General features: G+C 44.1%; 2 protein-coding genes across 3 annotated transcripts; one reads left to right on the forward strand and one right to left on the reverse strand.

The window, feature by feature from the left end:
• The first annotated feature begins 18278 nt into the window (after positions 1–18278).
• Positions 18279–19612, forward strand: il17a/f1 (interleukin 17a/f1). Its single transcript, XM_076978727.1, has 3 exons — positions 18279–18355; positions 18553–18737; positions 18984–19612. Exons 1-3 carry the CDS (start codon positions 18320–18322, stop codon positions 19219–19221), a joined length of 459 nt encoding a protein of 152 aa, XP_076834842.1. The 5' UTR covers positions 18279–18319; the 3' UTR covers positions 19222–19612.
• Positions 19613–19740: 128 nt separating this feature from the next.
• stmn4l (stathmin-like 4, like) lies at positions 19741–24086 on the reverse strand. 2 transcript variants are annotated; one of them, XM_076978296.1, is made up of 7 exons: positions 23839–24086; positions 22256–22324; positions 22007–22105; positions 21623–21828; positions 21324–21515; positions 21058–21075; positions 19741–20385 (listed from the first exon to the last, which is right to left on the reverse strand). In XM_076978296.1, the coding sequence occupies exons 1-7, from the start codon at positions 23915–23917 to the stop codon at positions 20377–20379; spliced, it is 672 nt and encodes a 223-aa protein (XP_076834411.1). In that variant the 5' UTR covers positions 23918–24086; the 3' UTR covers positions 19741–20376. The 2 variants fall into 2 exon arrangements, with proteins under 2 accessions (XP_076834411.1, XP_076834410.1); XM_076978295.1 differs by lacking the exon at positions 19741–20385 and having other exon boundaries at positions 20453–21075; positions 23839–24083.
• Positions 24087–27169: the final 3083 nt, after the last annotated feature.

Consider the following 27169-nt stretch of genomic DNA (forward strand, 5'->3'; position numbering starts at 1 on the left):
AATACGTTGGCCGATTTCATTAGGAAACCCCATTTTGTCTGATAATATAGTACCAATAAAGTACTCACCGTTTGTTCTGAGTGCCGAAACACCATCATTACTTCTCAGCAGACTTCCTAATATGTCAGGGCTTTGCTCACTTGCCCTATCTATTTATATAACAGTAGGAGTTGAGTGAGCACATCAAATTGACAGTGATCAGATAATGCAGCATATCTCTGACCTGGTTTGCTTTATCAGATCATTTAATGGGTGATAGGGAGTTTAGGGGCAGATTAGAACCCTTTCCGGGACGAGCTACTGAAGAAGGTTGGGGTGTTGTGGTTAAAGGTGTTTGAGGATCAAAAGTGATTGTGATACAAACTGGGTCCAGTAACCATTGGGGGAGGCGGGGGGGCCGTGATGTCAGCGAATCAGTCTGGCCTGTAAACCCATTAGAGAAATTTCCATTACTTTCTTTACTTAGAAAAGGGATTAAAATCTTGTGACCTGCTTTGAAAGTGTACAGGGGTCAAATGAAGTCACGTATCAAGTGGACCCTTTAAAATTTTACAGTAATATTGTGCAATATTGTGCCAGAACTGACAAAAGAGAGTTGAGGCAAATGCATAGAAAACATGATCAATAACTAGCTGAAAAAATTACAAGAAAAGGCTTATTAACTCAGCTACAGGTCGCAACCTCACAGTGAGGTGTCAGTGAAAGAGGCTTTTAGATGAAAAACATTGCATGAAAAAGTTTGGACATGCCATGACCTTATCACCCATAGGCCCACGCAGTATGGGTTTAACTGTCTAGGGTCTACATTGTCGTGTGTTTTGGTTGTTCAGTGCTGTACAGAAATTGAAATATTTTAGGTGCAAAAAGTATTACAGAATTGTTCAGTGGTGAATGAACAGATGAACAAACTGCCCTCTCTTACAGGAAAATGTGTATAATGTTGTCTACTCACTCCACCTGTTGACATTTCACTGCTCCCCAATTCCTGTGTTTTCTTGCCTAGTTGAGTTGCTTGTCTGTTTCAACATCAAGCAGCAGTTCTTCTATGAAGACCCGTCCAATTTTGTCCAGACTTGTCTGAACAGTGAATTGATGTCCCTGGGTCCCACTGGTTTCTGTCTTTGCTGGACATCTTCTGATTTCATGGAACGTAAGCGCGATGTCTTTCATCTGCTGCTGTAAGTGTCCTTGGCCGACCACTGCGCCCATGGTCCTCGACGTCCCATTTGTTGTGCTTCTTCAAAAGAGTTTCTACAGAACATCATGAAAGCCAAGTCTGCTTCGAAAGCTTCACCTGAGAGAGATCTTGCTGATGGTGCTCGGTCTTGCTGTGGAGGATGACCTGTGACCTTCCACATCGCCTTTGGAGCTGTGATGATGAATCCATCATTACCACATAACAGACTGGGATATTGCATAAATAACTCACCATTGCCATCCAGGTTGATGTGACACTGCTGGGAAGGCAGACCCTGGAAGTGTGCCTAATTCTACGGATTATATCACCTGCATCCAAGTCAAGTCAAGTCAAGTCAAATGTATTTATTTTTACAACACATGTTGTCACAAAGCAGCTTTACAATCATATGGGTCCAGATCCCTAATGAGCAAGCCAAAGGCGACAGTGGCGAGGAAAAACTCACTATGATGGTGGAGATTAGGAAGAAACCTTGGGAGGACCAAGACTCAAAAGAGAACCCATCCTCCATTGGGCGGCCCATTAGCACAAGTCCGTATTTGTGGACAAAAGGTGGTTCTACAGTTACATAAGGTTCTTGTTCCCCGGCCAAGTAGTCACAGTCCCTTCGTTGGAGAGCCTCAGGTAGGAGCATCAGCACGTCCTCTTACCAGATCACCAGAAATCTCAACGTCTGGGGGCCCCCGAGCCCCACACCTTATAAGGGGAATATTAACTGAAGGCTTGATTAAAAAGGTGAGTCTTAAGTCTAGATTTAAAGATTGGGACTGTGTCAGAATCTCGGATTGGAGCTGGAAGCCTAGTCCATAATTGAGGGATTTTAAAGGAGAAAGCTCTGCCTCCGGCTGTAGTCTTACAAATTTTTGGAACTAGGAGAAATCCAGCATTTTGGGAGCGCAAAGGGCGAGATCAAATATATATGGGTTATGGGAGATGGGTTGTAGTTAGCAATGAGTTCACTCAGATATTGTGGAGCAAAACCATTTAACATTTTTTTTTATTCAATTCGATATTTAATCGGAAGCCAGTGTAATGCTGCAAGAGTGGGAATAATATGATCGAGTTTTCTAGCCTTAGTTTGGACTCTAGCTGCAGCATTTTGTACAAGTTGTAGCTTCTTTATGGACTATTTAGAGCATCCAACTAGAAGACTATTACAGTAGTCCAATCTTGATGAGACAAAAGCATGGACCAGCTTCTCTGCATCAGTTAATGACAGTAAGTGTCTCAGCTTGGTGATATTACATAAATGGAAAAAGGCAGCCTTAGTGACTTATGATTTCTACGGGCAGGCATGACGCTAATGCAGGATATATTAGATTTATTTACAGAACTACAATAGAATACAAAACATGGGGAGTAAACTAAGCACAGGGAAACACTACACACAAGGAAATACTATATTGACCACTAAACCATAGACAGCAGGGAAAATACAACGAATACAGACTCACTGACATAACTGGCTACAACATATAATAACCCAGTGAAACTTAACGCATACAGGGAACAGACGAACGAGGCGAATGAGCAAACTAGAGCGTTAGACATACTAGGACTACTCTGGAGCATGGCGAAATAGCAGGGAACACATCAATGAAGGAAACCAGGCTAACGGGAAACACAGACAAAACTAGAGAAAACGCTCAACTAAAACCAGTTGCTAACTCGAGGGTAATGTACAAAGGGGAATGAAATGAACTAGAGGGGAACACACAAATACAAGTAAAGGGGATACAGGAAAAACGAGTCAGGAATCATGCATAACTTACAACCAACGACTGACAATGATAGACCGGGCAGGGGCAACTAAATACACAGAACCAGGGAAAAGAAACAAGACACAGGTGCAACCGCTGAGGACAGGGCGTGACAGACAGGAGGGAAATGAGAAAACAGGGCGGGGCTAAGATAGACGACACGAGATTGAGAAGGAGGGTGGGGCTGGACGTGACAGTGACATTGCATACATGTGTGTCAAATGAAAGATCCGAATCAATAGTGACACCTAAACTTTTTGCGGTAGATTTAGCTGTTACTGAAAAACCATCTAGGGTAAGGGGAATATCAGCCCAATTGCTTCTAGCAGCTTTAGTCCCAAGAATCAGCACCTCAGTCTTATTGCAACTTAGTTGAAGAAAATTAGACCCCATCCAGTTTTTAATGTCCTGGACGCAGTTCTCAATCTTGAGAGTTGTAGCGATATCATCAACTGAGTATCATCTGCATAGCAATGGAAGCTAATACCATGCCTACGAATGATAGTGCCCAGTGGTAGCATATATAATGAGAATAATATGGGGCCCAATACAGATCCTTGTGGGACACCATACTTTACCTTAGAACACTCTGAGCATTCGTTATTTACTAGTACAAATTGGTAAGGATCTGTCAGGTAGGACCTGAAACAGGAGAATGCTTGACCTCTTATGCCAATGAGTGTCTCCAGCCTATTAAGTAGAATATTATGATAAATGGTGTCAAAAGCAGCACTGAGGTCTAGCAGTATGAGAAAAGAAACGTGTCTTTTATCAGAGGATATTAAGAGATCGTTCAGTACTGTAGTAAGTGCTGTTTCAGTGCTGTGATGAGCTCTAAATCCAGACTGAAATAACTCTAAGACATGTTCTGTATGTAAGAAGGAAGAGAGTTGTGAAGAAACTACTTTCTCTAAAATTTTGGATATGAATGACAGATGAGAGATTGGCCTATAGTTGGACAGTTCCTGGGGGTTAAGACCTGTTTTTTTAATTAGCAGCTTGATGACTGCAAGTTTAAATGAACTGGGAATGTAGCCCAGGCTCAGAGAATAGTTAATTATAGTGAGCAAGGTTCTACATTGCTATGCAGTATTTCTTTAAGTAGATGGGTTGGTATGGCATCTAGTATGCCTGTGGAGGGCTTAGCAGATCCTACCAATGAAATAAGCTCCTCACGACCAATTGGGGAGAAGGACTCTAACAGGGCATCAGAGCTGACCAGACAGCTGTCAAGGTGCATTGGCATGTTGACAGGCTCTGAGATAGCACAACTAATTTTTTCCCTAATTTTATCAATCCTATCATTAAAGAATTTAATAAAATAGTTACTGCTACACTCCAGTGGGATTAGCTTATTGATTTGTTCATGGTTCATGGAAACATTTTTAAACAGGAGTCCTGAATTGTTTTTATGTTTTTCTATTAAAGCCGATAAGTATGAGGATTTTGCTGTATGGAGGGCGTGCTTATATTCAATAAGGCTGCTTTTCCATGATAGTCTATACACTTCTAACTTTGAATTTCGCCATTTACGCTCGGCTCGTTTGAGACTACGCGTGTGCTTGTTGTATCATGGCGTTATTTTTCTCTCAGTGGCTCTCTTATATCGCAATGGCGCAACCTTATCTAAAGCTGTACGAAGAGAAGTCTTGACGTGCTCAGTGAAACGCTCTAGTCCTTCCGAACCTTCCAAACCTATTGTGGGACCTGAATAATGCATTTTTCTGCATCTGTCTGTTCTCTAGAGAAATGTTTTGCTTTACTTGAATGTGAACATGTGAATTCAATGTGCACCTGCAATTTACCTAGGTAGTTTGGCAGGACATTGTGCATGTAAATACACACCCCAAACCCACCCTAGGGAGTTATCTTGTGTGAGTCTTTCGATGAGCTTTGTTAAAGCTATGAAGTAATTGAAGTATTTGAATTGTGTCTCTATATGGACTGATTTTAAACATTTTTTTGTCTTGTAAGAGAAGTTTGTGCATTGTTTGTCTTTTTATGTCACTTGAACACAGGGGACTTTTGTGGAAGTGACACGTGAATCATTTTTATGGGATTCTGCACATGGGAAGAGAAAACGGAAAATAAAAATGAAAACCTTCGACTTTCACCATTTGTCTTATTCACTTCCTGCCATGGGGGGTGTGTCCTCACCCCACAGCTCACAACGTCTCACAACGTCTCACACAGCTCACACAGCTCACAGCAGCTCATACAGCTCACAGCAGCTCACAGCAGCTCACACAGCTCACACAGCTCACAGCAGCTCACACAGCTCACACAGCTCACATAGTTCACACAGCTCACAGCAGCTCACACAGCTCACAGCAGCTTACAGCAGCTCACACAGCTCACAACAGCTCACAGCAGCTCACACAGCTCACACAGCTCACAGCAGCTTACAGCAGCTCACACAGCTCCCACAGCTCACACAGCTCACAGCAGCAGGGTCCGGCTGTTCTCCCTCAGCATCCTAAACCCTGCTGACAATAAATGAACATGACACTGAAAATCATCCCGAGGTTTCTTCCTAATCCCCACCATCATAGGGAGTTTTTCCTCGCCACTGTCACTTTGGCTTGCTCATTAGGGTTCTGGACCCATACGATTGTAAAGCTGCTTTGTGACAACGCTTGTTGTGAATAGCGCTATATAAATAAATTTGACTTTGACTTTGACTTTGAAAGTAAAGACATAAGAAAGGCTGCAATAGCATGTATGGTATGATTCAGTAAAATGTAAGAAATGCTACAGTAGCATTTACGAAATGCTACAAAAGCATATAAGGTTTGCTATAATAGGTAACAAGCATAAAATAAGCATAAAAATTGGTGCAGTAAAGTTTTGCACTGTACTTCATTCAATTCGCCATGAATAACGAAAGTGTTTTATCTGTTGAAGCATCAACCAAAGAAGCCACCGGGCTGCTCGGAGGCGCGTCTGAGCGGGAACTACCAGGCGTTTGGGCACGACGTGAAGTCATCTCAGCATGCACTCCCATTGAAAAGCGCAGACACTTATCTAAGGATCGGCATCAAAGAGATGCTCTTGATAGATAAAGACTGGCAGCTCTCCGCTAGCGAGTAGCTGTAGTCTGTAAACTGGCTTAGCTCCTCCACCCACTCTCATCTTGCAGTTCTGTAAAAGCCACTGAGCCTCTGACAAGTTGCCACCGTTCAGAATTCAAGTTCCAGTCCCATTCCCACAAGTCTGTCCATGTTCAATATACAACAGAAGCAAGTAACTTGCACAGCTGCGTATCTGGATAATTGCATTATTACTTTTATAAGTGCAACATTGTCTCTTACGAGCAATCGCAAATGAATACTTTAGAAAGAAAAGAGACACACAAAACAGAAGTTCATTGAGAACTGATTACACTTATGATTTCCAATTAGCTTAACTCCATCAACATTCTTCTAAAATGACCTGTAAATACCAGATCTCTCTCTTAGTGTTTCTACCTCTGGACCTCCGTCATGGCCCCACGTGTAAAAGAATCTCCAGAGCAAATGAAAAATCTGATTGTGAGACTTCACAAAGATGGAAAAAGGACGTAGGACAAGCGATCACTGAAACGCACGAGGTATAGAAGAAGCAGTAACATCACGGCTCGACACTGGGCGGCTGTCTTCCTCCAGTGAAACCCCAGACAGTGTGTCACGTGCACGGTGTAGCTCTGAGAAACACAAGAGCAGATGCTGTGAACCTGGTGCAGGACTCATCAGTGAGAACTAGAGTCTCTGTGACGGCTCAGGCAGTGTGAAGAACACGTGAAGAACACGTGAAGAAGGTGGCAGAAGGTCGGGCTCGATGAAGAAAACCCCTGCTTGCTTTTCAGTGCAAACTGCTGCAAAATTGCACTTTCTTAAACAGCACGAGCAGAAACCTGATGAACGTTTGGAGCATATGCTTTGGCCAGATGCGGCCAACATAAATGTGCCTGACTGTGCAAGTACAATGCTGTCTGCACGTATGGTGTAAACATGGCCAGGACTATCATGGTGAACGCACATTGATTGCACAGCCCTGACAGTGAAGCACAGAAGGGTGATAAATTAGGCCTACATGAGTGGAAAAGGTATTTGGGAGCCGACATTTATAGAATGCCTGTGGTTATACCAAACTCCCACTCCAGGCTCTTGGCAGAAGAGGAATTTTCCAGCATAACGATCCACAGCACACGGACAAAAATCAAAAGAGAAGAAAAATGTGAAAACTATGACCTGGCCAAGTATGTCCCATGAATCTAGTGGATCACCCCTCCATCCAAAACAGCTGAAAACCACCGAGGAATGGCAGATCTCTCTAGAAATGCCGCACTGGTCTCCCCCATGCTGAGGAGATCTCAATCTGTGCTCGTAAATTAAAGTGGACATGTTGACATATTAGGAAAAATAAAAAATTTGAATCTCAGTAATGAAAGGTGTGCTGACTTGTGTAGCAACAGGTTCCTACTGCAGGGCCTGTAATTTTAAAATAATAAATCAAAACTACATTATTAATAAAGTAGATCTGTAGTAGTTTATTATAGTAACCCTGTTATTCTTTAATTTCGCGTAAGATCAAGAAACAGCTGCTAATGTTAGGTAGGCTACTGCAGTTATGGTAGGATGATAAAACGCTGAGTCATTTGACATTTAAGTAATATCACTTCTTGATCTCTGTTTTGAGTTCTTGTTCACAAGGGAAGGATGGAACGAGAGACTGACAGGTGGATCGGTGCTGTGGCTGCAGTATTACGGACACTGTACTGGACCGTTGTGGTGAAGAGGGAGCTGAGCCAAAAGGCAAAGCTCTCGATTTACTGGTCAATCTACATTCCGACTCTCACCTATGGTCACGAGCTCTGGGTAGTGACCGAAAGAATGAGATCACGAATACAAGATCATGAAATGAGTTTTCTTTGCAGGGTGTCCGGGCTCTCCTTTAGAGATAAAGTACGGAGTACGGTCATCCAGGAGAGGCTCAGAGTAGAGTCACTGCTTCTCCATGTAGAGAGGAGCCAGTTGAGGTGGTTTGGGCATCTGGTCCGGATCTGGTCTGGTGCCTAGGGGGGTGCTCAGTGGTGTAGTCCTAAAAAAATAAGTGGGGGGTCGTTTTTGGTGTGGCGGTGTAGCGATTCTAAATTGTTAAGCGGTGGCGATCGCTAGTTGTTGATGAGTGGGGGGGGGGGGGGGGGGGTGGCGATCATAAGTTGTTGAGCGGGGGGGGGGGGTCATCGTAAGTTGTTGAGCGGGGGGGGGGGAGGGAATCGATCGCCAAGAGATGGCGAACTACTAACGCATCATGTATAAACCTAGCATTTGACGTAACAGTCTCAGCAAGAGCAACATCCAGTTAAAATAAGTGGGGGGTCGCTGTTCCCCCGCTACACACTCCCCCCTGACACCACTGGGGGGGGGATGCATCCCCCCTGTTAAAATAAGTGGGAGGTCGGCGTCCCCCCACACCCCCCCCCCCCCCCCCCCCCCACTACACCCCTGGAGGTGCTTTGAGCATGTTCAACAGGGAGGAGACCCCGGGGAAGACACAGGTCATGTTGGAGAGATTATATCTTTCAGCTGTCCTGGGAACGCCTCGGTATCCCCCCAGAAGAGCTAGAGGAGGTGGCTGGGGAGAGGGAGACCTGGGCCTCTTTGATTAGGCTACTGCCCCCGCGGCCCGAACCCGGATAAGCAGATGAGAATAGTTGGAAGGATAATATGACTTCTTTTATACACATATTTTAATGTATTCATTTAATGGTTTTTCAGTAACACCAAAATCTACTGCAAAAAGTTTAGGTGTCACTATTGATTCTGATCTTTCATTTGACACACATGTATGCAATGTCACTAAGGCTGCCTTTTTCCATTTACGTAATATTGCCAAGCTGAGACACTTACTTTCATTAGCTGATGCAGAGAAGCTAGTTCATGCTTTTGTCTTGTCGAGATTGGACTACTGTAATAGTCTTCTAATTGGATGCTCTAAACAGTCCATAAAGAAGCTACAACTTGTACAAAATGCCACAGCTAGAGTCCTAACCAAGGCTAGGAAATTCGATCATATTAGTCCCACTCTCGCCGCACTACACTGGCTGCCGATTAAATATCGCATTGAATTTAAAGTTCTCCTGTTAACCTATAAGGCGTTAAATGGTCTTGCCCCACAATATCTGAGTGAACTCATTGATTACTACAACCCATCTCGCCCTTTGCGCTCCCAAAATGCTGGATTTCTCGTAGTTCCAAAAATTAGTAAAACTACAGCCGGAGGCAGAGCTTTCTCTTTTAAAGCCCCTCAATTATGGAATAGCCTTCCAGCTTCAATCCGAGATTCTGACACAGTTCCAATCTTTAAATCTAGACTTAAGACTCACCTGTTTAGTCAAGCCTTCAGCTAAAATTCCCCTTGTAAGGTGTAGGGGCTTGGGGGCCCCCAGACATTGAGATTTCTGGTGATCTGAGATGTTGATGCTGTCATCCAGCTGTGTCTTGGCATCACTCTATTTGTGACTATGACTTGACTGGAAAGCAATGTCTCAGTGAGCCCTCATGCCTGTGGTCACCTCTGAACCCCTCCCTTTAGTTATGTTGCTATAGATTAGCCTGCCGGAACCACATGCTCATCACTGGCACGTGAGCTATGTACATTTAAATCAATGGTGGTTTAAATTCATGTCCACTCAGTCTGTATTATCTATCTTCTTGCAAGGCTCTACCCAAGACGATTGGATACAGGCACCTGCAGGCACCTGGGGGATGGTCTGGCTGCTGGTGGATGTGCTGATGCCGGGGTTCACCTGGGGAGTAACACTGCAGTCGGAGCCTACAATACCAGCATCACTGCTCCGACACGGAATGAAAGCCTGGCATTCATCAACAGACATTTACAGTGACAATATCAAAACCCAGAACTTTCAATTCTACCTTTTACCTAGTCTGATTGTGTGAATTATGTGTGACTTGTGTATTTGTGTGTTAACGGGCCGCCCAATGGAGGATGGGTTCCCTTTTGAGTCTTGGTTCTCCAGAGGTTTCTTCCTATTCCCCACCACCATAGGGAGTTTTTCCTCGCCACTGTCGCCTTTGGCTTGCTCATTAGGGTTCTGGACCCATAGTATTGTTAACCTTGTAAACCCTGTAAAGCTGCTTTGCGACAACTTGAGTTGTTAAAAGCGCTATACAAATAAACTTTGATTGATTGATTGATAATGGGTTGATCTTATGTTTACATTTCCATTTACTAAAGCAGTTTTTAAAGATTTACATGGACAGCACAATCACTCATAACCAAGTAGGACACAATTTTATTCTGGTTCTGCATTTTAGATGCATGTTAATAAAATAGAGTTTAGGAAAAATAAATACTGACAAAACTACCATAAAAATACTTCAGTACTTTCTGCTATTATATCAAAAAAATATCCTTACTACACATTGCATACCACACTCAGTAGTGATGCGTTGTGTACTACACAAGTTGCCTACATCATCTGTAGATTTCCATGTATGGACAGATGCATGTGTTAGTGGCTTGTGTGTGATGTCACTTCTGGGTGTGTGATGTGGTGGCTGGTTGGTTATCTGGGGCTTTTTTGGATATGTCTCTCACTTTGACTGGCCTGCTGTACTTACATGCCTCTGAGATGCTTACACGTTTGTCAGGAACGGAAGGCAATCAGCAATTCTTTGCCCTCATTTCTAAACTCAGGTAGAATGTGCTCTCCAGTGAAGCCTCTAAATCCTCTGTGAATTCGTCAAGAGAAGAACCTGAAATAAACCTCACTAGAGTTCATCGCTTGGTTACTGCTTTGTCATTGCTTGGCACATCACTGCATTGTTTAGAGTAGAAATATGTGGTTTCTGTGGCCTTTTTCATGTCTGTGGTTGTATTGAGGACATGCAGAAAGCCCCCACGTCTTCACTGCTCTGTGATGCAGGCTCTCCTGTAAGATTAGCGGTTAACGCAGTTGTCAGAGATTCCTGGATGTCTTGTAACTTCCAATGTAGGTTGTGATGCTTCAAAAGTCTACATAATCTAGGACAGCCACAGAAGTGGAATCAGAATAAACTTCAATGTTTTATCAAGTATGATGTTTTAACAATACATACAGGATAAGAATACAGAAAGAATCATAACAAAAAATGAGTGTTTTTAAAAATACATGAAAAAAAAAATCATATATCACTTAAATCATATAACATCAATTATAATATTATTATCATGTATCACGAATGCCATATAATATCATTTTATCATATCACATATATCATACTACCACATCACATATCATATATCACATATATTGTATTATAAAATATCATTATATCATGTATCATATGTCACATATCATATGATACACCATTATAGTAGTAGTATAGCTTTATTGTCATTACACATTGCACAAGTACAAGGTAACGAGATTTCGTTCCTCTGGGCCTGGTGTAAAGCCCCCAGAGCGGCCCTGCAGCCTCAGAAACGTGCCACCATGTTTATGACATTACATATCATATATCACATATGTATCATACAGAATATTGTGTAAAATCAAAGTACATACATTCATTTCTACAGGAACCCATAAACACATGGCTTCAGGGATTAATAATATAACATAATAATGTTCCGTCAAGTTTTTTTGACAGATCTTGGACTTCTCACAATGTTCTGAGAAAGTGAGAATATGTAAGAACATTCAGATGAACACGAGCGTTGGGACCAGAGACAAAATCCATGTGGGGGAAAATGATGTTGCCCTGAGGCACGGAAGCACGTCTGATGATGCAGCTTTCTGCAAGGTACTTTTAAATTAGGTCAGTGTCGTCTCGCACTCATACACACTGTCAAGAGGTCTTAGGAAAATTAACACGTAATCTCAACAGACGCCATGACAAAGATTTGGGTAAAAAGGAGGAAAGTTCCATAGGTAACCTGACCCCTGCCGACTTTAATACTAAATTAAACTGCAATTATACCGAAATACAATGGCGCAGAGAGCATCAGCTGTGTGTATTAACACCCTGAAAGCCTTTGTTGTGTTTGCTAAATACTGATGATGAACTCAAAGATTTTGTTGTTTGCTAAATACGAAGAAATATGTAATGAAGAAATGTGTAATAAGATATTCACATGTTTATAAATATAATAACATACCTGTTTACAAACAGGTTTACAAAATAATAATATATTTACCTGTCTACAAATGTAATAACATATTAACCTGTTTTCCAATATAACAACACATTGACCTGTTTAGAAACATAACAGGTTGCAACCTCACCACAAATATTGTACATTTTCTGATTATATGAGTCAGTTATTTAATTTATATTCTACAAAGCCATGGTGAAATCAAAAGCCCTTCAAAACTGAAAGTACTGGTGTTAAAGACCCAGAGAGACATTGCAAGTGTGAATGTGGGTGGGCTGACACACTCAGTGTGAATGTGGGTGGGCTGACATACTCAGTTTACAGTTATTTGTGGTCAGGCACCTTTGTGCTTCTGCGATTTACGATCTTAGGAAGCACTGTGTGTAGTGAACTCTACACCGTGTGTGTGTAGTGAACCCTACACCATGTGTGTGTAGTGAACTCTACACCGTGTGTGTGAAGTGAACTCTACACCGTGTGCGTGTAGTGAACTCTACACCGTGTGTGTGTAGTGAACCCTACACCGTGTGAGTGTAGTGAACCCTACACCGTGTGTGTGTGTGTAGTGAACTCTACACCGTGTGTGTGTAGTGAACTCTACACCGTGTGTGTGTAGTGTACTCTACACCGTGTGTGTAGTGTACTCTACACTGTGTTTGTGTAGTGAACCCTACACCGTGTGTGTGTGTGTAGTGAACTCTACACCATGTGTGTAGTGAACTCTACACCGTGTGTGTGTAGTGAATAATAATAATAATAATACATTTTATTTGATGGCGCCTTTCAAAAACCCAAGGTCACCTTACAAACAGATAAAAGCAACAGTAATAAGGCTGAATCAGCAATCATTTAAATACATCAAGATAAAAACAATACTAAAAGAGTCATGACAAACACCACAGAACAGCTTAGAGAGAATATGCTAATTTGAACAAATGAGTTTTCAATAGAGATTTAAAAGAGAGAAGAGAGTCAGCGTTCCTGATAGCGGGGGGAAGGGAATTCCAGAGCTGAGGAGCACAACGACTAAAGGCTCTACTGAAGAACTCTACACCGTGTGTGTGTGTAGTGAACTCTACACCGTGTGTGTATACTGGACTCTACACCGTGTGTGTGTGTAGTGTACTCTGTGTGTGTAGTGAACTCTACACCGTGTGTGTGTAGTGAACTCTACACCGTGTGTGTGTGTAGTGGACTCTACACTGTGTGTTTGTAGTGAACTCTACACCGTGTGTGTGTGTAGTGGACTCTACAACGTGTGTGTGTAGTGAACTCTACACCGTGTGTGTGTGTAGTGTACTCTACACCGTGTGTGTAGTGTACTCTACACCGTGTGTGTGTAGTAAACTCTACACCGTGTGTGTGTAGTGAACTTTACGCCGTGTGTATGTAGTGTACTCTACACCGTGTGTGTGTAGTGGACTCTACACCATGTGTGTATAGTGTACTCTACATCATGTGTGTGTAGTGAACTCTACACCGTGTGTGTGTAGTGAACTCTACACCGTGTGTGTGTGTAGTGGACTCTACACCGTGTGTGTGTAGTGTACTCTACACGGTGTGTGTGTAGTGCACTCTACACCGTGTGAGTGTAGTGAACTCTACACCGTGTGTGTGTAGTGAACTCTACACCGTGTGTGTGTGTAGTGTACTCTACACCGTGTGTGTATACTGGACTCTACACCGTGTGTGTGTGTAGTGTACTCTGTGTGTGTAGTGAACTCTACACCGTGTGTGTGTAGTGAACTCTACACCGTGTGTGTGTGTAGTGGACTCTACACTGTGTGTGTGTAGTGAACTCTACACCGTGTGTGTGTGTAGTGGAATCTACACCGTGTGTGTGTAGTGAACTCTACACCGTGTGTGTGTGTAGTGGACTCTACACCGTGTGTGTGTAGTGAACTCTACACCGTGTGTGTGTAGTGGACTCTACACTGTGTGTGTGTAGTGAACTCTACACCGTGTGTATGTAGTGCACTCTACACCGTGTGTGTGTAGTGGACTCTACACCATGTGTGTATAGTGTACTCTACACCATGTGTGTGTAGTGAACTCTACACCGTGTGTGTGTAGTGAACTCTACACCGTGTGTGTGTGTAGTGAACTCTACAACGTGTGTGTAGTGAACTCTACACCGTGTGTGTGTAGTGGACTCTACACCGTGTGTGTGTAGTGTACTCTACACCGTGTGTGTGTAGTGTACTCTACACCGTGTGTGTGTAGTGCACTCTACACCATGTGAGTGTAGTGAACTCTACACCGTGTGTGTGTAGTGAACTCTACACCGTGTGTGTGTGTAGTGTACTCTGCACCGTGTGTGTGTGTAGTGAACTCTACACCGTGTGTGTATACTGGACTCTACACCGTGTGTGTGTGTGTAGTGTACTCTGTGTGTGTAGTGAACTCTACACCGTGTGTGTGTAGTGAACTCTACACCGTGTGTGTGTAGTGTACTCTACACCGTGTGTGTGTAGTGCACTCTACACCATGTGAGTGTAGTGAACTCTACACCGTGTGTGTGTAGTGAACTCTACACCGTGTGTGTGTGTAGTGTACTCTGCACCGTGTGTGTGTGTAGTGAACTCTACACCGTGTGTGTATACTGGACTCTACACCGTGTGTGTGTGTAGTGTACTCTGTGTGTGTAGTGAACTCTACACCGTGTGTGTGTAGTGAACTCTACACCGTGTGTGTGTGTAGTGGACTCTACACCATGTGTGTGTAGTGTACTCTACACCGTGTGTGTGTAGTGCACTCTACACCGTGTGAGTGTAGTGAACTCTACACCGTGTGTGTGTAGTGAACTCTACACCATGTGTGTGTGTAGTGTACTCTACACCGTGTGTGTGTGTAGTGAACTCTACACCGTGTGTGTATACTGGACCCTACACCGTGTGTGTGTGTAGTGTTCTCTGTGTGTGTAGTGAACTCTACACCGTGTGTGTGTAGTGAACTCTACACCGTGTGTGTGTGTAGTGTACTCTACACCGTGTGTGTGTAGTGCACTCTACACCGTGTGAGTGTAGTGAACTCTACACCGTGTGTGTGTAGTGAACTCTACACCGTGTGTGTGTGTGTAGTGTACTCTACACCGTGTGTGTGTGTAGTGAACTCTACACCGTGTGTGTATACTGGACCCTACACCGTGTGTGTGTGTAGTGTTCTCTGTGTGTGTAGTGAACTCTACACCGTGTGTGTGTAGTGAACTCTACACCGTGTGTGTGTGTAGTGGACTCTACACTGTGTGTGTGTAGTGAACTCTACACCGTGTGTGTGTAGTGGACTCTACACCGTGTGTGTGTAGTGAACTCTACACCGTGTGTGTGTAGTGAACTCTACAACGTGTGTGTGTGTAGTGGACTCTACACCGTGTGTGTGTGTAGTGGACTCTACACCGTGTGTGTGTAGTGAACTCTACATTGTGTGTGTGTGTGTAGTGGACTCTACACCGTGTGTGTGTAGTGAACTCTACACCGTGTGTGTGTAGTGTACTCTACACCGTGTGTGTGTAGTGAACTCTACATCGTGTGTGTGTGTAGTGGACTCTACACCGTGTGTGTGTAGTGAACTCTACACCGTGTGTGTGTAGTGAACTCTACATCGTGTGTGTGTGTAGTGGACTCTACACCGTGTGTGTGTAGTGAACTCTACACCGTGTGTGTGTAGTGTACTCTACACCGTGTGGCGCTAAACTTCAGGAGGCTGAGGGCTGGCCGTGGGAAGGAAACCTGCACTTGATGAAGGTTTCAAACCCATGTCCTGGCTGCTGGACCAAAGAACCCGTGTTCTGGAATAGCAGATTACCCATATAAAAGACCTGCCAGACCATCTCAGTCACATCACCCTCTCTTCTTCTCTGGGTGATGGTCTCTCTCACCACACATAGCCCAGATTAACACTCAACATAATTTCTAATTGCTATTCACATTTCATTTAAGATTAGGCTTAATTTATGATGCCTGATGTTAGTTTGTCATGTCTGATTAAAGTCAAAGTGGCTTGAAAATCATGCTTAATGCATTTTTGGAAACTTTCCATTTCTTTAATAACTAGTTAAATATATGTTTTACATGTTTGAGAGTTCCATAAATTAAAGACCTCAGTATGACAAAAACTCATACAAGGCAGTACAGACATCACTGCACAGACATCAGTACAGACATCACTGCACAGACTTCAGGAACAGGAACACCCGTTATACCCTAACCCTAATAACAGGTACAGGAACACCCGTTATACCCTAACCCTAAGAACACTTACACCCGTTATACCCTAACCCTAAGAACAGGTACACCCGTTATACCCTAACCCTAAGAACAGGTACACCCGTTAAACCCTAACCCTAAGAACAGGTACACCCATTATACCCTAACCCTAAGAACAGGTACACCCATTATACCCTAACCCTAAGAACAGGTACACCCATTATGCCCTAAACCTAATAACAGGTACACCCATTATACCCTAACCCTAATAACAGGTACAGGTACACCTGTTATACCCTAACCCTAAGAACAGGTACACCCGTTATACCCTAACCCTAATAACAGGTACAGGAACACCCGTTATACCCTAACCCTAAGAACAGGTACACCAGTTAAACCCTAACCCTAAGAACAGGTACACCCATTATACTCTAACCCTAAGAACACTTACATCCGTTATACTCTAACCCTAATAACAGGTACAGGAACACCCATTATACCCTAACCCTAAGAACAGGTACACCTGTTATACCCTAACCCTAAGAACAGGTACACCCGTTATACCCTAACCCTAAGAACACTTACACCCGTTATACCCTAACCCTAAGAACAGGTACACCCATTATACCCTAACCCTAAGAACAGGGTATGAACCCATTATACCATAACCCTAAGAACAGGTACAGGTACACCCGTTATACCATAACCCTAAGAACAGGTATGAACCCATTATACCATAACCCTAAGAACAGGTACACCCATTATACACTAACCCTAAGAACAGGAACACCCGTTATACCCTAACCCTAAGAACAGGGCCACTTGTTATACCAGTGGGGAACCATCAGAGCCCTCTACGGCCTCTCAGAGGGCCTAAAATATTCTTAAAACATAATAAATACATATATATAATTATTAGGGGTGGGCATAGATAAATTTCTCATTGAAATTTTGAAATTAATCTAGATTAAATTGGCTCATTCAGAATATGCGTGCTACCCAAGTAATGACTAAAGTCAGTCTTTGAGATAGGGTCTCTAACCATGCCCGGCAGCTAGTGGTAATCCACTGAGTGAAGAGATTGGTCAACTTGTCAGATAGAGCTGCACTGCCTCGGTTGCACTCAGAGTAGTTTGGTGGTGACTCTTCCCCTGGGCTACACCAGTGCTTGACCCAGCGTCAGCAGCATTAGCAAACGGGTGCTTGGCGTTTAAATGGTACTTCAGACTGGTAGAACTCCCACAATAAACTAATTCCGTGTTGCATAAGGTGAAAACAACTTTAGTCTTGTCAATGTCTCCATTAGGAAGCTTCTTAAAAATGAATTTTCCATGAAGCAAACCTGGCAGGTACACCCATTATACCCGAACCCTAAGAACAGGTACACCTGTTATACCCTAACCCTAAGAACAGGTACACCCATTATACCTTAACCCTAAGAACAAGTACAGGTACACCCGTTATACCATAACCTTAAGAACAGGTACAGGTACACCCGTTATACCATAACCCTAAGAACAAATACACCTGTTATACCCTAACCTAACCCTAAGAACACGTACACCCATTATACCCTAACCCTAAGAACATGTATACCCGGTATACCCTAAGAAAAAAAAACAGCATTTGTTAAAAATGTTTTGGGGGCAGTTTTCAAATGAGATCAGCTTTAGAAACTGCAGTAGTACTTTCTTCTCTAGAAATCATCTTTCGCTACTTGATCCATCCAATACCAAAACCCATTAACAGTGTGTAAACCCAATCCACAAACCTAGGTACTTTTTGTGGTGTTTGCACTGTAACACACTGCAGGTTAACCAGCTGATTTTGCAGACCCATCAATATAATGTCACATCCCCTGGTTTTTTAATCACACATCAAAGGAAACACAAGCGTCAGAGGAAATACACCCCCACAGATATCGTATTGTCAGACCTGTATAAATATGCACCGTGCATCCGACACACCAGCACATATCAGACCCAGGAGAGCAGCAGAACTCAGCAGGCAGTGACATGATGTCCTCGGCACTGAAACTCCCACTGTTCATGGTGAGCTGAACTTCAGAGCTTGAATATGGCAGGCAGTTTTTTGTGCTAAAGATCGTGCATAAAGATACTGTAGTCTAAAAATTGCTGCATAACCGTTGTTGAAACTTTATATGCAGTGTGGATTTGATGATGATGTTGTTGGTTGGAGTTTTTTGGCGTTTGGCTTCAATTGAAATGGAAGTGATTGTGTTCCACAGGTGGCTTATGTGATGGGTGTCATCATCATGGGGGTACAGGCCTCCCCAAAAAGGCAGCCCCACGGCGGTCCGCACAAAGGCCAGGAACCCCCGTCATACCGCCTGATTCTGGACCAGCAGCTCAAGGCCCCATCCAACCACATCCGCCCTATCAACAACGACTCCATCTCTCCGTGGGAATACATGTAAGGAGCCCAGATGTTCCGACAGTATAATTCCTACTGTCTCCCTAGCTCGGCTTCTCAATTACAAGACTCAATTTCATTTTTAAAACTTTTTTTTTTACCTCTGACATCTGTGATCTAAAAATAATGCTGATCCTATGACAAAAATATGGAGCCGTAATGCTGAGTCATATTTGATCCAGATATTTTAATGAGTCATATTTGATCCAGATATCTTAATGATTGCGCGGTTTCCTCTCTTGGCAGATACACTCACAACGACAGCTTGATTCCTTCACACATTGCCGAGGCGAAGTGTCTGCTCAGTGGATGTTTAAACGTGAGTGGCGAGGAGGTCCGGGACATGGAGTCCAGACCCATCCTCAAGCAGATCTTGGTTCTGAGGAGGGTGCGTGGAGACCAGCACAGCTATCACTTCCAGCTGGAGTATAAGACCATATCGGTGGGCTGCACCTGCATCCGCCCCTACGTGGAGCACGTGTGAGGAAGAGGAGCTGAGGAAGATGACTGAGGAAGAGGAGCTGAGCAAGCGTTTCCACGTCTACGGATTACTTACCTCTCTCTTATTTATGTGCATCATGCCTTTTCGTCTGCATTCATGAGTGTTATTTATTAGTTTTAATTTGCCATGAATTAGATGTTTTTGAGAGTTTATAAAATTAGATGTTTATTTTATTTATTGACTAAAACTAGAGTGTGTAAATAATATGTTACATTTATTAAATTAATTCACTTTAATTAACTAACTTTACCTGTTAACTGTGGAATATTTCTTTGTATGCTAAATAGCTCAATTAATTGTAATGACAATTTAGCATGCACTGAATTTTGTGTGGTACTGATATTCTTGACGTACTTCAAGATTACAAATAAATTATTTAAACAATGAATATTCTCACAGGACTGTAAGAAAAACTGTCAGATGCTAAGTAAATTACAAAACATGTAAATCATTTGTTCTTATTCATTTTGGTAAATGGCGAGTAAATCACAAAGTTAAGGCCATACCACACAGCAATTCTTTAATGCCGTTTGCATCTAAAATATATATTACAATTTCTGTACAGCATTGAACAGCCAAATCAGATACCAGCTGATTAGGGAGGTGGTTGCCCATATTTACAATAACAGACGTTTCAGAGATCTCACTCAACAACATAGATCCTGGACAGCAGTTAAGAACACACTGGCTGGGATTATGGGTAATAAGAACACACTGGCTGGGATTATGGGTAATAAGAACACACTGGCTGGGATTATGGGTAATAAGGTCGTGGCATGAAAATGTCCAAACTTTTTTCATGCTACGTTTTTCACCCACAACTCTTACATTCTCACTCACACACATTTGGCACTGATGGCTCCTCTGATTAAGTCAGTGATGCTCCTGCCACACACTCTGCAGGGTCACCCCTCACACACTCTGCCGGGTCACCCCTCACACACTCTGCCGGGTCACCCCTCAGTGTCTTTCTTCCGGATATACGGCCAGACAACAGCCAGTCACAACGACAGCACAACATCACAGTGTTGTTTCAGTGTCATAATCTCATATGTTCCAAACTATTAAGCTCACAGCTCTAGACTCAGTCCTTTGGTAAGTGGTGTCCGAGTGTTCAGCATGTGTGGTTAGAAGACCTCAAGGCACCTGGAACATAAACGTCAGAGACACCGTGGTTAGGAGCGGGGCAGAAAGGACACATTGACCCACCAAATGGACTTCACACCGTTTATCAGCTGAACGTCTGCAAGCATTAACAAACATTCATTACGAGCACGTTGAACACTTTGGGGCAGCCATGTAAAAATGAGGATCAGGGCTTTTCTACTGTCTAGCGAACACTTTACATTCTTATGCGGTTGTTTATTTGTTTATTAAGCAGTAGAGGGACAAAGACAAAGACAGCGATACACAATTAGACTGGACAAACATCTATTCAACAGTCTTACAAAGTCACGAAGCGTCCCACTGACACAAGCTGTGAGCAACACTCCCTAAATCCTAAATGAGTGAAATACTAAACTACAAACTTTTAATGTGCACCTTTCACTGAACGACCAGAATAGATAAAAGGGGCTTTTTCTGCACAATTGTTTACGTTTCTTTGGAAGTCCAAGAGTTACATCCAAATCACGTGTGAAGGTCACCATGAACCTCCACCCAAGCGTGAGACACTGCTTGCCATTTTTACATCAGAGCGGCCCGGCTGAGGGTTCTGACTATGGGACGCGCCCTCCGTGTAACACAATGACAACACAGGTTCTGTCTACTGCTGTTCTACTACCAGTCCAAATCCTTCTGTTCCTTGTGTCTCCTCACCTCCTCTGCGTGTTTCTCCTGTAAGACAGAGAAGAAAAATCCAATCATGATCTGGCCACAATAGCGCACGCAAACATAAACCACATTCGCATTATTAATAACAATCGCTGGCCATTACAGGCTTGCAAGTATCGCCATAAAATCTCTCCTGCAGCTATTCGATACGATAGCATTGTTAGTATTTGTCGGTGAAAGCTAACATTAAAGCTGATGACACGCAGCATTAACGTGTGCTAGTCTCTTTAAAGTAGCAGAAGAAGCATCACCTTCTCCTGCAGACGGTCCAGCATGGCGGCGATGTGAGCTTCTCTGTTCTCTTTGTTGATCTCCATTCGCTGTTCCAGCTTCTCTCTGGCCGTCTTGATGAAGTTGTTGTGCTCTTCCAGGGCTTTCTGGGCCACACCACGCTCGTGCTCCCTCTTCTCGGCGAGGAACTTCCTGAGCTCGGCCTCCTGGACCTGGGCGTGGCGGGCGGACACGGCAGGAAACGTTAGCGGTAATGCACGGCGCCTTTGCGTTGTCCTGGACGCACATGAATGGGTCTGCTCGTGGGAAGAGGCCTCACCTTCCTCCTCTCCTCCGCTGCCTCTAGTTTCTTCTGAATCTCCTCCAGGGAGGGGTCTCGGCGGGGAGGGATGGTGGGGTGAAACTCGCGCTGCCCGTCGAACGAGGGGGGTCTCAGGATGACCTCGAAGGCTTGACCCGACGAGCGCTTGTTGAGCTCGATCACCTCCATGTCTTTGATGATGCACAGATTCAGGTCCACCACTCCTGCTCGGATCAGACGGGAAATAAGAGACAGAAGCCATTAGGTGAACAGAGGTAAACAAGTAAACAACTGCTCTAAACAGCCTATACAACTTTTAACCCCACTTGGGCAAATGACAGGATTGATACAAAAATGGGAGACTGTGAACTTTAACCTTTAACCCACTCTGAGTCTAGGTACCTTGTGGTGTTTTTTTGGTTGGTTTGTCTTTAGGATCTGGTAGGATGCAGGAACAGAGAAGAGACACTAGGGGGAGCTCCCTCATCTTCTCTTTGTAGGCTGCATGGGGAAATGGCAGAGCTATTTCAGCCATCCACTCCAATGCCATGTGCTCACAGATTTTACAAACACCCACCCAACCCCCAACTCCGCCCCCCCAACACACACACACACACACACACACACACACACACACGCACACATACACACCTGCAAGAGTCATTTTTCTTTGTTTTCTGGTCACGTATGCAGGCTTTGGTGTGTCAGTCTTTACTGATTCTGTTGGAAAATAAAAAGATTAAAAATCAATACATCATTAAAAATCAGTTCTTCAGTGAATATGTTTGCTGGTGTCCAACAACTTCAGTGAATGAATACATAATAAATACAATAAATACATAAATGTCCAGGCAATCAGTGACACTGGCTTAAATCCCTCACTCACTCATCATGTTAATGCCTCAGACCCATTAAATATGAATCATGCCCACATGTTCTGTCTCTTCAAACCTCAAGAAAGTCTCGTCAAAAACACAGACGCCACATGTGAAAACGTTTATCAGCTGCAGTGGTTAATGAATCAGTGTACTGTAGGTGATAGTTCCTGAAGCGTATTACTCATTCAAAAGAAACTCTCTCTCTCTACCTCTCTCTGCCCATGCTAGTTTCTCTCTCTTTCTCTCCTTCCCACGCACTCTCGTTTACTCTCTCAGCGCTGCCCTCTCTCATTGTCCCCGTTCACGATCTTACCACACACTTCAGACCCCCCCCCCCACACACACACCTTTGTCCACACACCCCAGTAGCAGTGTGTAGGCTTTAATTTGGTATGTAATGTCAAACACTGTTTGCATCAACTTCATCTCACTGAAGACATATACAATATACAAATTCTGACTAAATCCAGTATTTATGGTACTGCTAATTATTCTAGTGTATCATTTTATGCATAATTTTATTGCCTGTTTATTTACTGTTACATTTTACATGTTACTGTTATTTGTTTAAAGTTTATTCAATTTAGAGCCTGTCATATTTTTTTGTTCCTTTTCCTCCCAATAATGTTAGTGACTGTTAAAATACTGTAATTTTGGAAAGCAGACAGTTTTTTACAGACACTGTTTAATGTTCCTTCGTTTGCTGTCTGGGCGGTTTCTCTGGCCGTGTTGAAGAGCGGCATGACGTCAGGGGGCCTCACATGACCTAACCCTGGCCATCGTGCCCTCAGAAGGTGCCCTCGTCCTTCCTATGGTGCCCTCAGTGGCATCTCACGTCATGCTACACCATATACTGCAATCTCACGTCATGCTACACCATATACTGCAATCTCACGTCATGCTACAACAACAGTTTCTGAGAAAACAGTCCACTTCCCTTCAAATCTACCAAAATACCTAAAATATTTATGCATTTTTTTATTTTCACATCATAAAAAATTATGCTGTGCAAAACGTGATCCCTGATACAGTGTTGCTGAAGTGTATAAGGAACTCTAGACAAACTCTGATGCATCCTTCACGTCCCTGTCTGTGTTGAGTTGGTTTTCCTCTAAACTGGTAAACATACGTCTCATCTCCAGACGCTTTCTTTAAGAACTCTGAGAACTTTCATTCAGCAATGCCTGTGCACGCTTCTGCACTGCAAAACAACCCTTAAATTATTACATTTGGTGAGTCTGCCAAAATCCACGCTACAAACTGTTGAAGCACACACTCCATAAGCCTCTCCGCCTATACGCTTCCGTTTATTTCTTGATAAGCCACAAGAAGAACAGATGAGGTGTAGAGACTCACCGTCAGCTGGGTGCTGTGGTGCAGCGTGTGTGTCTCCTCCACTCCGACCCTCCGACCGACTGCTGGTGTTTGCCAGCATCAGCACCACTGCCTCCGCCACTTACTGCATGACATCACTTTTCTCTCCTCTGATTGGTGGAGAGGGATGCAGGCTCCTGATGGGCTGGAATCCTTCGGAGTGCAGATGGGGGTGGAGGGGGAGGTTAACCCTTTGTTAGCAGAGCTGATGTTTTATTCCAAATGTTGGAGATGATGATACTTTTGCAGCAGAACGCACAATTTCTGCAGGAAAATAAAAGTATTAAGAAAATATAAAAATATTATTATATATATAATATAATAATATATATTATTACGAAAATATTAAGAGCTTTTTTCCCAGTCGACAGACCTGGTCTACAACTTGAACAGAGGAAAGTAAAAGATGATTGAACCTGTCCTAACCGAACGGTAATACTCTGCTTACTGCTTTGTTGCAGTGAAAACTGTGTGTTCTACGGAAGGTTTTAACAGGTTACAGACTTCTCCAAGATTCATTCACTAAGTTCTGAAACATGCACGGCTAAAACTGGTTCTGACTGACTGAGTTGTCTGAAATGTCAGATCTAAAAATGGTGGAGGGGACGGGCTGGTGTCTCATCCTCTCACTCTGCTCCGTCTCTCCTCAAAGCCTGGTGACTCGTACGTGGTTGCCTTGCCAACAGGCCAGGGCTGCCAGCAACCCATCTGGTCCCCCGCGTCTCTGCCAACTCCACAAATCGGCCGTTTGCATTTGGGAGTCAGAGCGAGATAAACTGGTAGCACGGGGTACGGACGCCACGCTGGCCCTCGTCTTTGCCCTGCAGAATCGGGAGGTTTGGTGAATAAACGCACAGCGCTGGCTCATTTGGAAGAAAGGCATCACAGTGAGGATGAAATGTGGACTGTGGTGAGGGGAAGACGGGTTGGTCTGGGGTCCACGGGCCTACTTCAACACATCTCCACACCGTGAGAGCCCAGTTGAATCCCCAGTCCTCCCAGGAAGGAGGCAGGGAGCCCTGTGGTGCTGGGGGGGGGGGGGGGGGGGGGGTGTCACCCTACGTAGAGCTAGAGAGGGACAGAGTGTCCTCCACCAGAACAGTGTAGCACTGTAACGATGACCAAGTACCTGTAACCGTTTAATGACGTAACCCTGTAATGGCGTAACACTGACCAGGAAATACCTGTAACCCTGTAATGGCGTAACACTGACCAGAAAATACCTGTGACCTCATAATGCTGTAACGTCCATAAATCAGGTATCTCGTATCTTTCATTTATATCTTTCTCACAGCTTTCTTTCAAATCTATCCAATCATCCCTAGAGGTTATAGGTACTATAGGAACATTTCTCAAATGGAACATTTATTCTGATGTGCATAAGAATAGGCCCTTAATTCAAGCACCCCTCCCAAGTAGCTACAGTAGCGCTTACAGCAGCGCTGATGTGGAGAAGCACAGCAACAACACACACACACACACACACACACACACACACACACACTCACACACACACACACACACACACACACACACACACACACACTCACACACACACACACACACACACACACACACACACACACAGGAGAAGCACAGCAACAACACACACACACACACTCACACGCACACACACACACCACACACACACACACACACACACACACACACACACACACACACACACACACACACACAGGAGAAGCACAGCAACAAGCCGCACTATATCTGCAGGAGGCTGAACTGCACCTACATGTGTTTGAGACAGGAGGAGGGGAGAAAGGAGAGAGAAGTCCCCTCCACACCCCCACCACGACACACACATACACGCACACACACACACACACACACACACACACACACACACACACACACACTCTGCCATCATCCGCTATTTTGCTGGCACTCTGCGGATGATGTCATGCAGCTGTCTGCTAGGTGGAGTGTCACGTGCACAGAGGGCTTCCCGCAAGTGCATGAGAACAGGGGAGGTCCCCAGCGGCAGGAGCCCGAACAAAGAGGTGCAAGATGGAGGGGGGGGGGGGGGGGTACGCAGAGGAACAGAAGATCCAGCTGCACAGAGAACCCCAAGGACAGGCACGAGCTACTGCTGAAAAGGATGGGTGTGGGGATCAAGAGAGGAGAGGGGGAGGGGCTGAGGGGGGGCGGGGACAAGGGGGAGGGGCTGGGGGGTGGAGGCGGGGGCAAGGGGGAGGGGGACTAGAAAACAATATGCCTGCGAAGGCTTCATCACCGAGCAACTGGCTAGTGATGTCATCGGCAGCCAATGGGACGAGGCGGCTGCGTGAGGCTTCCTTCGCGTGATGCAGCTTCCAGGGAATATCTGACCGGCCCAATGCGGTCGGCCCGATCCATCACCCCCTCTCCTCCGGCCGCGCTGCATTTTAATACGGAGAAGGCAGCGTGGAACACTGAAGCACAAACGTTGAAGCCGCTGCGTCTCCCACGTCGATCACGTACACGCAGGATCGTCGACACCCCTCCGAGGTCGCTGCGTAAAGATGGCAACACGACGTTTCTCTCCAGACACGCGAGACGGAGATGAAGGTTCATGCTGATGACCTCATTCAATAATGCAGTTTAAAAACAGCTCATGATGCTGCACGACCAATCAAAAAGAACCTTTATAGCATTTCAATGTGTGTGTGTGTGGAACTGTGCTGTAGAATTGAACACACAAGCACACTGCATATTTTGCTTGGTTAGTGGTGCAGGTCATAAGACGTACAAAACAAATTGGTACACATTCAATTGTTATTGATAATTGTCAATTAAATGCAAACTGAAACATTTGGTGGTTATATTGCTTTGATCTACCCTCACTGACCAGATTATTTCTTCAGTAAACTTAGTTACTTCATACACACTGAGATAAGTAGCCTATTGCACTTAGTTCACTATTTGCACGAGTATCCTTCTGGACTGTGTTTTCCTGGCACAAGCCTGTATGCTCCTGTCACAAGATCCAGCAACTGCAAAGCCACTCCAACGCTGCACGAGCGAGAGAGTGTAGCACTTTATGTCCTAAACACTAGAATGTGAAGACTGAAAATGTTCCTCCAAATGTCCAAAACAGACATCAGGGGGTTAAAACCATCACAGCAGAAGACCAGCAAATATATAAATACATAAAACACTTGATATTATTATAGCCACTATTTATTATTAGAAAACAACAAGCTATAATTTATTAGTATAGCCACGATTTATTATTATGTTTATTATTATAGCTACTAAGATGTGATTGGGGGTTTAGTGTCTGTGGAGGTTTTCAGGAAGCGTCTGGTGCTGA

The sequence above is a fragment of the Brachyhypopomus gauderio genome, chromosome 17 (assembly GCF_052324685.1).
Source record: "Brachyhypopomus gauderio isolate BG-103 chromosome 17, BGAUD_0.2, whole genome shotgun sequence".
NCBI classification, from domain to species: Eukaryota; Metazoa; Chordata; class Actinopteri; order Gymnotiformes; family Hypopomidae; genus Brachyhypopomus; species Brachyhypopomus gauderio.